This window comes from Lissotriton vulgaris, chromosome 7, assembly GCF_964263255.1.
Source record: "Lissotriton vulgaris chromosome 7, aLisVul1.2, whole genome shotgun sequence".
In the NCBI taxonomy this organism is placed as follows: domain Eukaryota; kingdom Metazoa; phylum Chordata; class Amphibia; order Caudata; family Salamandridae; genus Lissotriton; species Lissotriton vulgaris.
Window position 1 is genome coordinate 389,225,134 of NC_141695.1, and position 16,502 is coordinate 389,241,635.

Below are 16,502 nucleotides of genomic sequence, written 5' to 3' on the forward strand. Positions count from 1 at the left end.
ACTCCGTTTGCATTTATATCCCAATTTACTGCATGGTGTGCCCTGGCTCCCAGTGAGAAAAAGATCATTTTCAAGGCCCTATGACTGGTCCATAAAGTCCTCCATCAGACTGGTCCAATTTACTTTCAGGAACAGCTCTCCTGGTACACTCCTAGAAGGCATCTTAGATCAAGCTCAGCCCGAATGGTAACTATCCCTAGAAGAAACCAAGCTAGATGGGGAGGAATGATGATCTACTTCTGTGCGGGAAAACTCTGGAACTACTTGCCTCCAACCCTACGTTCCAACCCATCCTGCTACAGTTTTGGAAACAGTTGAAGAACTTGCTCTTTACTGAATTCTTCAGCTAAACTCCATGCCTCTTTTACAGCCTGGCTGTCTTCCAATCTCAACGCTAAGACACCATTGGGTAATGGCACGCTTTATAAAATAATCTTCCTTACTTACCTCTCATTAATTCTCCATGTCTGATCTTTCATTGTTTCTACTGCAGGTTTGTACTACCTTACACTGCCCGCCCCTTGCCTCAATGTGGGAAGCTGGTTCGTTTAGAGGCGTCCCCTGGGCCACCCACTGCTGAGCTCGATGATTTGTCTAACTTTGCTATAATGTCTGCGTTTCTGTGTGGAATTCCACCCCTCTGCTTGTGAACTTTTCAAAAAGTGGGGAGTTTGTGTCACGATGGAGGAAGTCTACTCTTAGTCACCGGTTTCCGCTCCTATTATAACACATTGAGTATCTCTGCCTGTACAGTTCTCCTGCTACTTTAGGGCTACGTTGCTCTAAAGATATACCACATACATACATACATGTATAGTTATCCATTATTTTGTGCTGAAAGGACTTTCCAAGAGCCAGAAGAAAATATTTAACTTGACCACATTTTCCGAAAGGGGGGCATCACAGCCTGCGTGTCCTCCAGGAGTGAGTGTGTGGTTTTTCAGGCATAACAAACATGGAGGATTTTCTGCTTCTTTACTTTTCTGTTCACTTTCTATTAAGAACTGGTAATGACCATGTCGGCTACATTCTATCTGCGTTTTTCTTTCCATTGAATGTGTCCCTCCTTGGTATGTGGTTTGCATGCTTTTAAAAGTGAAAATAACAAGCCACAGTTGCAGACAGAATCTGGAGGGATGATCGACACTTGCCTGGAATTGATTCTTTTGAAAACCTGGCGAAACTCTTAGGAAGAACACATCTGCTGTAAAGCTGGGAAAAGAGTACTTGATGATTTTGTGACGCATACATTTACAGCAGAAAAACCCACCAGATCCCTCTAGTGACCCTTTTACTGGTCTGTCCAGTGTCACAGTCAAGGATTTAACAAACTGATGTCTGTCATGACTAAATTTGTATGTCTTATTCCTTTTGCACTGCTGTTCAGTACAGATAGTGAATTTAAAAACAAATCAATCTCGTGTATAAGATGACTGACTCCATGTCATTAAGAACATCGGATTCCAGTCCTGGGCTTTCATTTTACAAAACATTGTCGCCTAAATGTGTGTCGATTCGCCCTTGCTCCGGGTGTTTTTTTTGCTTTTTGTAGCCCAGCTGTATACTTCTGTCCCCTCACCTCTCTTCGTGCTTTGTTGCAGGGAAGACTTCAACATCTCAGTGCTGCATGCCTTTGTGGACCTCCATGAGTTTACGGACTTGAATCTGGTGCAGGCCTTGCGGTGAGTACTGGCTCCAGGCATGGGTGGTGGAGGATGAATGTCAGTGGTGGTGCCAGGAAACCTCAGGGTGCCTTCCGTCTCTTCTGTTCTCACTGCATCAAAGGAAGGAAGTTGTAGCGGAAGAGGAGAAGCACTTTGCGGCACCGCCGCAAGACCGAGAGCCTTGTTCAGGAAACCTATAGGGAGATATATGTGTGGGGTTTTGCAGAAGTAATTTTCTGCATCACCACTTCCTGCTGACAATCGCCATGTCTTGTCTGCTGGTGTTGGATTTACTGTTTTGCTGAATAAGCCCAGGAGTAAACATAAGCCTGCACTCTGGATCATGGGTCCAAACTTTAGTCTGTGGAAAAGCCCCTAATGTTTTCATTGATCTGATTAAGTAAAGTTAAAATAATGTCATTAAATCAAAGTTTTTTTCATTGATCTCTGTAGATCAGACATTCTTCTTTGCGAAAGCTTTTGTTTAGAATATATCCTCCAAGTGCAGGAGGGAGTGTCTGCAAAGTCATCCATGATTTGTCAGTGGATTACTTCAATTAGAAAGCCGTGTAACTGGAGTGTTGGAAAATCCTGGCTGTTGGACTGAAGTGAAAAAAAAATCTCTTTGGTATTGCAGTGTTTGTTAAACTACACTTTTCCACTGGCTCCTTTCTCTTCTATTTTTCACCCAGTGCGATTTCTCCTCCCCCCCCCCCGATAATGCTCCCTCCCCATCCTCTCTTAAGTAACTGAATTAAGCAGCCACCATTTGCCTTTTCCTTAATGATCTCAACTGCCTCCTGTTCCCCATGACCCTCTTCTCCCTTGCCAATTAACCTTGTTAAACCTCTCTCCTATTTTCCAAAACTCACCACGATTACCTGACGGCCACAAGCACTATCATTTCCCCCTTTTTGAATCTCATGCTCCTCATAAGTTTTTTGCCCTCTTCCTGTTACCTTACTCCACTAACCCCCCGATTCTGGCGTTCATGGCTCTTCCTGACTCACTCTGCACTCCCCACCATTCCTAAATTTAACACCCACTTTTCCCAATTTCTTTTGGTTTCATTGGCATGTAAAGGCGCTGAGCCTCCTGTACCAGCCACTATCCCCGGTATTCAACACATTCTGACCTGCTTTGTACTGCTTGTTGCATTCTTGTACCCTAGTCTTTTCTGGAAGGATTGCTAGTCTTTGTTAGATCTCTCCTAAGCCATTGCGTTAGCGATGTTTTGGCGAGATATTAAGTAAGGGGGCTTTCAAAAGTGCTCCCAAAGTCTGCAGGCGCATCGGGTACAATGCATGTGCGCCGGGCGCGCGCACCATTTGTCCGCCTGCTGTTCACTTTCGCGGCTGCTTTGATGTTCTCAGTGAGCCGCGTGGCCACTGAGAACATCAAAGCAGCCGCAAATGTGCTCACCATTTGCCACCCCCTCCCTAAATGCTCCCTTTCTTAAATTCCCCCTTCTACCGTGCTCCCAACTTTCTTTTCCTTTACCCTCTTTACGTCCTCCTTCCCTCATCTTGCTTCCTTACATCCTCCCTCGCCCAGGCAACCCATCTCACCCCCGCCTCTACATCCATTTCCCGCTTTAGGCTTCCTACATCCTTATCTTCCACTTTTATTATTGTATTTCCTGCTTTGTTGCATCACTCATTCTTCCTTCCTCACCTCTTGCCTGTTCTTTATTCCTTACATCCTTTCCAGCCACGAGAATCTCAGCACCTATCTTTCTTTTATCTTTCTGCCTTCCATCGAGTCCCTCCCTCGCTTGCTCCCTCCCCCCTCTCTCGAAATCCCCCCCCCCCCCCCCAGCTTTCAATTAACAGTTTAATGCAACCCTTGTGGGTGTACAACTGAGCTCTTTTACGCGCCCCTCCCCTGTGCAAACCCTGGCACTCTCCTCCCAAGCTGTTCCCCTGCCCTCGCCAGCGGCTAGCTCTCACCGCGAGGAGCTCTCACCTCTCCCAAGCCGTCCAGCGCTATTAGAATTCACGTGGAGCTGCTAAAAATGCACGACTGATAGAAGAAAAGGCGTTTTTTCTTTCTTCTATCAGACTTGTAATTAGTTTTAACAAAGAAGAAAAGTGTTACAAAATGTTCCAGTGAAGGTGTTGTGAGTCTATACTATTTCCTTCTTGTCACATTGTTTGTATACTCTTCAGTACCCTCTCAAATATATAAAGTGAATATATTTTTTTTCTATATACACCGGTTTCTGTGCTTCTTTGTAATTTGTAAGTCTTAATTCAATTTTGTTTAAATAACTGTTTGAAGATTGTTTCACTGTACATTTTTTAAGTGACTTGACTATTACTAATATTTGCTTAGGCCAACATTAACTTAGGCCTGTTATTCATTTTTTCCAAAACTTGTGAAATATCTATCTATCACCCTCACTCTGTCTATCACCCTCACTCTGTCTATCACCCTCACTCTGTCTATCACCCTCACTCTGTCTATCACCCTCACTCTGTCTATCACCCTCACTCTGTCTATCACCCTCACTCTGTCTATCACCCTCACTCTGTCTATCACCCTCACTCTGTCTATCACCCTCACTCTATGTAAATGTGGGGTACTTGTAAAGCGCACTGTTACTCTAACCGAGTGTCCTGGCGCTGCAGACCGCTGGGGAACCCGTCCTGGTTTTCCCTGTGAGATGGTCCCTTTCTGGGTATCTCCAGGGTGAAACCAGGCATCCCCGGCGTCTGTGGGGGGCCGTTGTAGAGATGAGGCAAGCTTAATGCCCAGAGTTACCGAGTGTGTTCCCTGGTTAGAGTAGGCACTGAGGAGAGAATTATCGAGTCCGTTGACCCCTGGTCCACGACCTCGATCGCCCTCACTCTATCTATCGCCCTCACTCTGTCTATCTATCGCCCTCACTCTGTCTATCTATCGCCCTCACTCTGTCTATCTATCGCCCTCACTCTGTCTATCTATCGCCCTCACTCTGTCTATCTATCGCCCTCACTCTGTCTATCTATCGCCCTCACTCTGTCTATCTATCGCCCTCACTCTGTCTATCTATCGCCCTCACTCTGTCTATCTATCGCCCTCGCTCTGTCGTCTCTCTATGGCCCTCACTCTGTCGTCTCTCTATGGCCCTCACTCTGTCGTCTCTCTATGGCCCTCACTCTGTCGTCTCTCTATGGCCCTCACTCTGTCGTCTCTCTATGGCCCTCACTCTGTCGTCTCTCTATGGCCCTCACTCTGTCGTCTCTCTATGGCCCTCACTCTGTCGTCTCTCTATGGCCCTCACTCTGTCGTCTCTCTATGGCCCTCACTCTGTTGTCTCTCTATGGCCCACACTCTGTTGTCTCTCTATGGCCCTCACTCTGTTGTCTCTCTATGGCCCTCACTCTGTTGTCTCTCTATGGCCCTCACTCTGTTGTCTCTCTATGGCCCTCACTCTGTTGTCTCTCGATCTCTCTATCGCCCTCACTCTGTTGTCTCTCGATCTCTCTATCGCCCTCACTCTGTTGTCTCTCGATCTCTCTATCGCCCTCACTCTGTTGTCTCTCGATCTCTCTATCGCCCTCACTCTGTTGTCTCTCTATGGCCCTCACTCTGTTGTCTCTCTATGGCCCTCACTCTGTTGTCTCTCTATGGCCCTCACTCTGTTGTCTCTCTATGGCCCTCACTCTGTTGTCTCTCTATGGCCCTCACTCTGTTGTCTCTCTATGGCCCTCACTCTGTTGTCTCTCTATGGCCCTCACTCTGTTGTCTCTCTATGGCCCTCACTCTGTTGTCTCTCTATGGCCCTCACTCTGTTGTCTCTCTATGGCCCTCACTCTGTTGTCTCTCTATGGCCCTCACTCTGTTGTCTCTCTATGGCCCTCACTCTGTTGTCTCTCTATGGCCCTCACTCTGTTGTCTCTCGATCTCTCTATGGCCCTCACTCTGTTGTCTCTCGATCTCTCTATGGCCCTCACTCTGTTGTCTCTCGATCTCTCTATCGCCCTCACTCTGTTGTCTCTCGATCTCTCTATCGCCCTCACTCTGTTGTCTCTCGATCTCTCTATCGCCCTCACTCTGTTGTCTCTCGATCTCTCTATCGCCCTCACTCTGTCTATCTATCGCATCACCACTGAAAGCACCACAGCATCACTCGTCGCCACCACAGCATTAATCTGTGCAACCATTCAACAACTGTTTTAAATATGTTCTCTCAATGTTTCAAGCTTTATTACAAATGTCACAAAAAGATGTTAATATTTCACTTCTGTTCTTGGATTTTCATCACAATAAAATACACTGAACATAATCTTCACAAAAGTTATTTACAAACGTTTAAGCTATTGCCATTAGAAAAAGTAATAACTTTTATTTAAGTATTAATTTAAAAAAAAATTAAGCCATTGTTATTTGTAATATCAATACATCTAAGTCACGTAAATGCATCACCTATTGCATTACAAATGGTATAGGTGTTATATTTGCGAAAGTTAAAACTATTGGCATTGTAAATGACAAAGCTATTAATTTCGCTATTTTCAAAACCAACACATGAATACAAAATTTGTCATTTACAATACAAATAGCTCAAACTTTCCTAAAGCGAAACCTATTGCATTGCAAATGCTTGTTTTAATAGTGATGGAGTGATAGTGGTCACTATGTGTTACAAATGGGGGTCTGGTCCCCTTCCCTTCTTGCCAGCTCCCTCTTCCCTCATAGGCCCTAGCCCACACCCCCCTTCACCCCTCCATTGATTCTAAGCTCCCCTTATTAGCCTTCTCCATCCTTTAGTGCTTTTCTGTTGGAATTTCTTGTCAGCATGGATTTTGCTGGCGAAGTCGACCTCCCCTTTGAAGCCGCAACTTCATAACGTCTGTCCTCCCCTTTAGTACCATTGCCTTGACACAACCAGAATACCCATCTCCACTTAAATTTTTTACTGCCTCATTTTAGGTTTCTGACTTAACAGCATAATTGCCTACTATATCTGTTACTTATTCTTTAAAAAATACACTTTGTTGGAGTTAGTCTCCGCCCATATGAGTTCCTCTATACCTTCATGCTGTTGGCTGGTTGGTAACCTTGCACCCTCTAGGAAAAGCTTCCTGTGGAATGCACGAGGGACTATTTTACAACTGAAAGGTACTCTTAGTCCTCACATTGACTTTCACATTCTATTTCTTCTCTCCTATAGGCGATCTAAATCGAAAGCAATAATTTTTGCTACGTTTTCCCAAAGATTGGCAAAGGCAAAAGGGCTGGATTCTGATTAATACTGCGAGATTCTGCACCCTTTACGTATCCCCAAGAGGCCAGACTGGGTTCAGAATCTTTCATAGCAATTCTGTACACTGGCAGATGGTGCTATCTGACCGCATGGTGGCCCTGCACCACCTCCAGAATTGTCAGAGCAGAGCCACATGTAGGTGCTGCCTCTACGTTCGGATGTCAGTTCCTTTCTTTATGAAGTCTTTGACATGGATTCAGAACACTGCTTCCTAATTGGCTAGATTTTTTTTTTATACAGATTTCAGAATCTCCTTTTGTAGACCATGTGTTTTCCCCTGAAAGTCACATGCTTCAAACTGTGCCTTGACTGTAGAAAGGAAATGTCTGTAACAAATCCACATGATCTCTGCCTGTGTCGTCATTGAGCATAAGAAGGGAGGTAGGTTGCACTCCAACTTGTGCTCGTGCTCCAAGTTTCAGGCCAGCTCGAGCTCCCAGATTGTCTTTGCTCCTAATCTCTGTAGTCGAGCAAGTCAGAGTCCAAGGACTGCTTTCTTTCACCACAAGTTCAAGAAGTCAAAGCGGGAAAAAGTTACACAGTCGCCACTCTAAGGGTCTGGCTCCTGCTTCATCGTCCGAGCCTATTCCAAGAATGGTCCTAGTGCGCTCAGTTACCCTGGCCGGCCCCACAGCAAATATGGCCTTCAGAGAGGCAATGCTGAAACTGTGTAGGATGATTACACCTACCTTTGCAGTCTCTTCAGACTGTTTGGGGCCACAGGCCCCTCCCCCCCCCAATTGGACGTCCACAGGTGGGTTCACTGAGCTGCCAGAAGCCTCATCTTATTCAAGTGCCTTGGCCCTTGTGTCATAAGCACTAGATCCAGGCCTGGCTTAATCTCGGATCCAGAATGAATGTGGCACATGCCCGGTTTCTGTCTTGCTATGAACTCACCAAAGTGCAACCCCCATCTATGAAGCGTCCACAGCCTCAACGTCAGCCAGTATCACTAAAGGCTGTAAGCTTTGTTCTGATTTTTGTATTTATTATTTTATTTATAAGCATTTAAGAAGATACATAATGCTGTAAAATCCAACAAGGTTTACAGTCTACATATCATGCAGAGTGGTTATACATCACAATACAAAGCATTTGTTTAATCATCAGCTACATACTGGCATCATATCTTAGCTAAACTGTTTGATGGGCTTGTAGATAGGCAACTAGATGCATCCAGTAGTCTCTTGGCTTTGAACCCGTGGGCAGCGCCTCCTCATATGTCTTTAAAGTATCCTTACAATAAACCATATCCTTAATCCAGTTTTTGGTCCGTGGGATGTCCCTGCTACCCCAACCTAATGAGATCCTACTTTTAGCTAAGAGCAGCGCTATCATACAAAATTTCTGTTTTGTAGCTGCCACGTTATTGACTATACCTAGCAGACACGTTCTAATTGAACAGTCAATAGAAACTCCCAACATTTCGTTTAATAGCTGTACAACCTCAGTCCAGTAGGCTCTAATAGATAAGCAGTGCCAAGCCAGATGTAGGAAATCAGCACCATCTGCCCTCACCTCTGGCAAAGCTCATCTGCCCTTAAGCCAAACTTGTGTAGTTGAGAGGGGTTATGGTATGTCTGGTGCAAGTATTTATAGTGACGAATGTGCAAATTGCCATTCGGTGTGAGCATACTAGTTGTGCAGCAGGCAGCCCACTCCTCCTCTTTTAGGGTAATGTCCAGCGCTTTATTTCACTGTGTCCATGCTTTGAGTATTGCCATCAATATCCCCTTGAAGTAGCTTATATAGGCGTGTTACCATATGAATGTTATGAGGTGTGGTTATAATCTTTGCAGTGCAGTTAGTTTTGGTGTTTCACGGGGGTACATGGGATGGAGTTTCTTAATTGCTACACGTAGTCTGTGGTAGGTAAACTGAAAAAGTAACATTTGGTTTCAATTGTAGAGTAAGTCTTTGGGTTCGATAAAGCTGCCATCCTCCTATAAATCGCCCATCGTATCCATACCCACTTGTCGCAATAGGCCGGTTCCCACTTTTTCCTGGGTAACCGATAATTCCGAGTGGAACCTTAAGGTTAGTGCTGGTGCATATAGCGGGAACCTTCTGTGCTAGTATCCCCATCTTTTGCCAAGTTGCATTGGTGGTGTCAATGGTGTTGATTGCTCATGGGTGTATTCGGGCACGTCTATGCGGCAGTATAGCATTCAGCAGGATGGAATGTGCATCTCAGTCATCAATAGCTATATGTGGGAAATATGGGATAGGATGATACCACTGGTGCGCCTATTGCTCTTGAGCGCACAGAAAATAGAGGAGGATATCCAGTACTTTGAATCCCCCTTTGGAAAAGGGCAATGTTAAGGCCCGATGCTCAATACACAGTTGATTGCCCCCACAACCCCAATATGAGTCGGGTTACCACCGTTGTAAGTCTCTGGAATACAGTGTTTGGTGGGGTAAGTGGAATGTTATTACGGAGGTAGAGGAGTTTCGGCAGAATGACCATCTTAACAATGGCTAGTCAGTCTGCCAGTGATAATGGTTGATGTATCCAGCGCTCCACTTTCTCTTCTAGTGTACTGATAACCGTCCCATAATTTACACGGATAACAGTTTCTGGGTCACGGTGGGACCATACCCCCAGATATTTGGCCGATCCGGTTTGCCACTCAAGTGGAAACTCTGGAGACCGGAGTGAAAACCAAATTTAAAATATTCTCGAAGTAATGGGTACAGGTTTACCTCTGGGTTCTTGACATAAAACACCTTGTCGTCTGCTTATAGTGAAATATTGAGTGGCCTTTGTAGGAATTGGAGGGCAGCATAGTTATGACCATGCCGCCCTTTGCATTCTAAAGGTTCGTGGGCGATCGCGAAGAGTAATGGGGAGAGGGGACAGCCTTGACACGTACCTAGTTTGATTTGGATAGAGTCTGATACGTAGTTCTTGACTCTTCAAACTTGGTTGCCGATGCACTCAATACGGTACACATATTGTTAAGTAACAATACACAAGCATTATAGTAACAAAATGACAGAAGTGTTTCAACAAAAACTCTCATGAAGGGTAAATCTTGGAGTCTTTAATGCAGTATACAGCCAGCCGACACGTGTTTCATCGCACTCGCGATTCCTCAGGGCTAGATGGCTGTACTTAACAATATGTGTACCGTATTGAGTGCATCGGCAACCAAGTTTGTTGAATAAGGGTAGTTTTTTCTATTCTAATTGAGTGGTTAAGGGTTTCTCTACTCGCCGGTTTGCACCTTAATAAATAGCATTTCTGTATTGTGTGCGTATAAACGGGCAGTGCACCCGGAGCGTAAACTGATCCAAAAGCCTCCAGAATCCATAGTTGTTGACTCTTCTCCTCGCTGTGGGTTGCTTATATAGTAGTTGAACCCATTGCAAGAACATTGGGGGAAACCCATCCTTTGTAGTATGGTGTGGAGGTATGTCCATTCGATCAAATCAAATGTTTTTTCTGCATCCAAAAGTATTGCTGCTGCTTGCATGTCTGGGGCCAGGTATTGTGGCAATGCAAATAGTGTTCGAGGGTTATGGGCTGTAGATCGACCGGGTATAAATCCTAATTGGTCTGGCAATACAATATTTGTCATCAGTGGTTGCAGGCGCTTTGCAATCAGTTTGGAAATGATTTTTGTGTCTGTGTTGATCAGGGACAGTGGCCTGTAGGATTCACACTTCTCCGGGTCCGTGTTTGGTTTCAGGAGGGCAATGACCATGCCTCTCGCAGTGTGGGGGTGCGGATCTGATTAGCGTGTGCGTCCCCATACATTTCTACAAGATGAGGGGCTAGTAAGTCAATATATGCTTTATAAAATTCGCTGGTAAAGCCGTCTGGGCCTGGTGCTTTACCATTTGGAAGGGATTTAACTAACTCAGTGACTTCTTCTACAGTTACAGGTTGTGAGAGGTACTCCCTCTGTGTATCTGATAGCCAGGCCAATGCCACATCCTCCAAATAGGTCTCAAGCTCAGTCTGAGTGGCTGTTTCACGCGATGCAGAAAGTTCACCATAGGTATCCATAAATGCTTGTAGAATGCCCTTAGTGTCATAGTGAGGTGTGCCATTATCATCTTTTATTGAAAGTACTGTATGTGCCTTGTGTCCCATACTGATTTTGCGTGCTAGATTGCGAGCTGGTCTGCCTCCCTCACCATACACGCAGGCAGTGTGGTGTTTGGAAATATATTTGAGTTCGTCAACCGCAAACTCTTGATATTCTGACATGACCGGTCTAATCTTGCTGAGGATGGACATATGTGTCTGTTCATATTCACGTTCTAGGGCACCTAGTCGGCGCTCTTGTTGGGCAAGTTGGGCTCGTTTTTAGGTTTTGCCTCGCGAAAAAGATGCGCTCTGCGCATCTTTTTTGCGCAGGCAAAAACCTGCATCTTTTTTGCGCAGGCAAAAACCTAATGAGTACTGTGTGTGGGTTTGGGTCGGCCCTCGTCATTCATTGGCTGGCTCCATAAATGGAGCCTAGCCATTGGACGAGGGGCCTGTCCGTCAATGCCGGACCAGACACGGGGGCGTTCCCGAGATTCTTTGGCTTTTGCCGACGTCACGCGACGTCAGCCGAAAGCCAGGAACGCCCCCGATTCTGGTCCGGCATTGCCGGCACCCGCCTTCCTGCTCCGGCCGTCTTCTGCGTCTCTCCTCCCCCTTTCCCGCCCCCTCCCGCCCTCCCGCTCATTAATAGTCTTTGTGGAGTGTTCTTCTAAACTGTTCTCCGATCCAGTAGCTTGTTAGCCTTGCTGCTTGCTGAGTGGCCTGGAGTCGGAGTGGAACCGACACTCTCTCTGCCCCAAGGTCATGTTTTGCGGTTCTGTGTGTAGATACCGTTTCGGCTCGGAGCTCCTGCTGCTGATAGGCAGAAAGAGAAAGCAAATGGCTGATAGCCCCTGGAATGTCGAACCCAAACAAACGCCGAGGACGCGCGCCTGGGGTCTGCTGCTTCGCCAGCGTGTTTATATTCACTAAATTCGGACGCCAGAAGTTTTGAACGGTATTCGCTTTGACTATTATGTATTTTGTGGCCTCGACTTCGCGCGGAGACGCACATAGGAGGGAAGCAGTTTACTTCCACCCAGGCCTGCTGTGAATTATTAAACTGCAGGGCCGGTGTTTGTTGCCCCGGTGTTATGCATGCTGCAGGCAGACTCCGACTCCGAGATGTTCAGGCCCCCAGTGAACCCGCGGTGGTAGTCTACCAGAACATCATGCCATGCTCTCATGTATTCAAAGCAAAAGAATAAATCATGATTTTACAACGGCGCATCAGTTGACTTATTGCTGTTCTGTGACCAGGGCTTGGGAGGATTGCTGTTCGCGCCGTGTCATCGGTTCTCAAGAAGTGTGGGAGAAGTGTGGCTCAGGGGTTAGAGGCGGCAGACCTGGAGCTTGAGTTCGGTCCGGGACCAGGGTTCAATTCCCCGCCTCGGCGGGTCTTGGGCTCAAAATTCCGCGGACTCGTTAATTCTCGCTCCGGTGCCTTCTCAGCTCACGGGTTCACACTCTGCGACTCTGGGCAATAGCTTGCTTAATCTCCACAACGGCCCCTCGCGGTGGGATGCCTGGCTTTCACCTTGTGGATACCCTGCCAGGGCTATCTCACAGGGGAATACCAGGACGGGTTCCCTAAGCAAGCGCCGAGATGCCCCAGGGTAAGTCGTGCGCTATATAAGACTTCATACTTTACTTTACTTACTTTACTTCAAGCCGGCCGCGCGTGAAGGCTTGTCATCTGCCTGTATAATTGTACCTCGCCAGCCTGCCTCTAACTAGTCAGCTGGGGCCGTACATTTTGTCTCGACACCCGGCTGGCCAGCGCCTGACAGGCGCGCTCTTGTCATCCTGTCAGGGATATGGTAAGCAGGGCGCATCTTCGGCGGACTGCGGTGGCAGGTGGGACGGCGCGAGCTCCCATCTTCAGCTGATGTCTAAATGCGACCCTACCTCTGGAGGTGTTCTGTGGAGTAAGGCCTGCCCAGTGGCGTAACAAAGGCCCCCCGCAGTGCGTGTGGGAGGGAGCAGGTGGGTGGGGGGAGGCAACAGGGCCCCTCACAGCACTGTAAGCTGGCCGAGGGCTCCTGGGTAAGTCCGTAGTGGGGCCCTCCATTTACTTTGCAAGGGGGGCACTGGGCCGGTCTTTTTTTAATGTATTGGTTAGGGGTGCACATCAACTAACAAGGGAGGCACTGCGCCAGTCTTATTGTTTATATTGGTTAGGGGTGCACATCAACTAAAAACGTCCCAGCAGGATTTTTTAGTTGAGCCAAAGACCACCCCCCACACACACTCTTAAATACGCAGTTGGTGTGCTTGTAGCATCCAGGCCTGATTTCATGTCTGTGGCAGCAGTGCAGCGCTGGTGTGTAGGAAACGCGAAGACATGTTTGGCACCGATCTGTTGACGAGCTGTGGAACTGAAAGCAAGAACGGTACATTTACCAGAGTAATCTCAATTTCTATTACAAACAACTTTCTGATTTCCCATTCGAAATCAGCTAAATTACCATCTGGCAGGCACTGTGCTTTACAATCTGCACAGAGCGGGACTGAAACAATAATACATTCCTGATAACGCTGTCGATTCCGGTGGTAGACCTACACATTTTTTGTTTCATCATGAGAGTTCTTTCCAAGTGACCCCCCCGCCCCCCACACACACACAATTACCTGTCAGTAGGGCTGCCGTTCGCATGTTGTTTGTGAGAAGTCTTTATGCAACCCATTTCCATTTGGAGCATCAACACTTTTGTGTGGATGCAAAAAGGACGCTTTCAAGAGCCTAAACAATCATTGGCATACCCAGGGGGCCTGGCTTTTGATGGAAACCTTTGAGCTTTGTCACTGTTTGTTTTGTTTTGATATAACAGGTGTTATGTAAAACATTAATTTTGGGAGAGCTGCTGGACCCTCGCCATTCTCTGTTGCCTGCTTGTGCCTCCGTGTGCCCCTGTTGCCTGCTTGTGCCTCCGTGTGCCCCTGTTGCCTGCTTGTGCCTCCGTTTTCGTGCCCCTGTTGCCTGCTTGTGCCTCTGTGTGCCCCTGTTGCCTGCTTGTGCCTCCGTGTGCCCCTGTTGCCTGCTTGTGCCTCCGTGTGCCCCTGTTGCCTGCTTGTGCTGTGTGGGTGTGTGGAAGGCTCTGTGTGGGTGTGTGGAGGGCGCTTGCTGGCTGTGTGTGTGGGGGGCTTTGTGAGGCTGTGTGTGTGTGGGGGCTCTGTGTGGCTGTGTGTGTGGGGGGCTCTGTGTGGCTGTGTGTGGGGGGGCTCTGTGTGGCTGTGTGTGTGGGGGGCTCTGTGTGGGTGTGTGTGGGGGGGCTCTGTGTGTGTTTGTGTGTGTCATTTGCGAGAGATAAAGCTAGTGGCATTGTAAATGACAATGCCATTTATTTATGTTAAAAAAACATAAATAAAAATAATGTCAAGAGCAATGCCAATAGCTCTAACTTTAACAAAGGCAAAACCATTGCATTGTAAATGCTTGTTATTAGTACCAATGCTGGCATATTAAAAGACAGACACCCATTATAGTTGCTTTAAATGCTTCCCATAATAAACTAGGGTCATCCGTGGAGGCTTGATTAAAAGCAAAGTAGTCACTAATCGCTTGTGCAGTGGTGTCAGTATAGGAGGAGTCCAGTAATGCCCTGGCATTAAAACGCCAGATATAAGGTGGTGGTGTATAATGAGGAAGTTTAATAGACAATAGTACCGGTTTGTGGTCGAAGAGAGTTTTGGGCAGGTGTTAAATGCATCATGTCCAGGATACACTTTTGTCAGTCCCCAGCCAGTAGGCTATGCGAGACCAGCTGTTGTGAACAGTGGAGCTATATGTGGCCTCCCTCTGTTGGGTATCGAGTTCTCCAGATATCGACCAAATTGTGCTGTGACATAATATTTTTCGCCGCCTGTTTGTGCGGCTCTCTTGAGGAATCCGACCTGTCTAGGGAATCAGTTAACATTAGGTTTAAGTCTCCACCCCATAATATAGTCATTTCAGGTTAGTCATCTAGTTTGTGCCATAGTAATGTGTAAAAACCCGGGTCATCTACGTTTGGGCCATACATATTGATGAGACCAATGCCATGTCCCCATAGATGATCTGTAACTATTCTAAATCAACCTAGATCATCCGTTATGTTGTTTTCTATGTGAAAGTGTGTACCCCTTTTCACGAAGATCAGCACACCTCTAGAGTAAGTAGTATTTGCATTTGTAAAGCGCGAAACTGTCGCTCTGAAAGGAGCATCCTGGCGCTATAGAAGTTAGAGCGAGTACAGTGGGGAGACACTAGATTACATTCAGCACATAGGTGTCTGTCAAGTTGTATAGCCAACAAGTCTTTTTCTGAAAAGAGACTCAGTAGACCGCATTCTCAGATCTTTTGGCATGGCATTCCATGCTTTAGCGGCCAAAACATTAAGTGTTTTGCCACCTTTCTTTTTGAGCAGGAATTTCGGGGTGTTAGCAAGATTCTGTCCTGCTGACCTCAGAACTCTGGTGGGGTTATAACGAGTGAATCTATTTAATAGATACTTTGGTCCAATGTCATTGAAGGCTCTAAAAATAGTCAATAGAATCTTAAAAATAATTCTTTTATGGATCGGAAGCCAATGCAGCGTTCTAAGTGCTGCAGATGCTGAGGATTTTCTGGGAAGTTTAAGTACCAATTGCGCCGCTGCATGTTGGATACTCTGTAGCTTCTTTAGAGTTTGTTTCTTTAACCCTGCCATCAGTCCGTTGCAGTAATCAAGTCGGGAAAGTATAAGAGCAACTGCAACAGACTTTCTGGCATTGATAGGCAAAAAATCAACAACAAAAAATTTCAAGGATTTTATAATGTTAAAACAACAACCGGCTATATTTCTTACATGAGGGTCAAAAGATAATGAGGAATCGTAAAGAATGCCCAGATTCCTTGCCGATTTGCCCGCGATGGGCGGCGGAGTAGCGTCCTCAGGCCACCATTTACTTGGGCAGAACTCAACAATTTCCCCCATGGGTAGGATCTCTGTTTTGCTTGAATTGCATTTTAAATGATTGTTTTCCATCCATCGGAAAACCTCTGTCGAGCAAGTTTGGAAATTTAATTCGGCTTTGGAAGAATTTTTATCCAAAGAGACAATCCGTTGCGTGTCGTCTGCGTATGAAGTAACGCATATGCCATGTGATTCGATAAGGGAAATGAGGGGCATCATATATATATTAAAAAGGAGGGGACTCAAGATAGAGCCCTGGGGTACTCCAGCATAAAAAATGTTTTTCCTTTTGAAAGAAAAGGGCCTAATGATACAACTTGAGTTCTCTCCGAGGGGAACAAACTGATCCAGTCAAGAGCTCTGTCAGTTATGCCGTTGCCTCTCAGCCTGTCAATAAGTATGTTGTGGGAGATGGTATCGAACGCTGCCGATAAGTCAGGTAATAGGACAGCGTTCTTTCACTCATCTTGCATAAACTTAATAGAATCCGTCAATTCTATAAGGGCTGTTTCTGTTGAGTGTTTAGGACGGAAACCGGATTGTTGGTAATGTAAGATGTTATTCAGTTCCACGAAGTTAGAGAGTTCTTGCTGGACCATGGCTTCTGTTATCTT

At 46.3% G+C, this 16,502-nt stretch overlaps 1 protein-coding gene across 1 annotated transcript in view; it reads left to right on the forward strand.

Moving 5' to 3' along the window:
• Positions 1–16,502, forward strand: part of CYTH2 (cytohesin 2) — a 299,904-nt gene that overhangs the window by 195,073 nt on the left and 88,329 nt on the right. Inside the window, exon 5 of the mRNA XM_086930339.1 lies at positions 1,602–1,682. Coding sequence (XP_086786465.1) covers positions 1,602–1,682 — 81 coding nt within the window. The remainder of the gene's footprint in view (positions 1–1,601; positions 1,683–16,502) is intronic.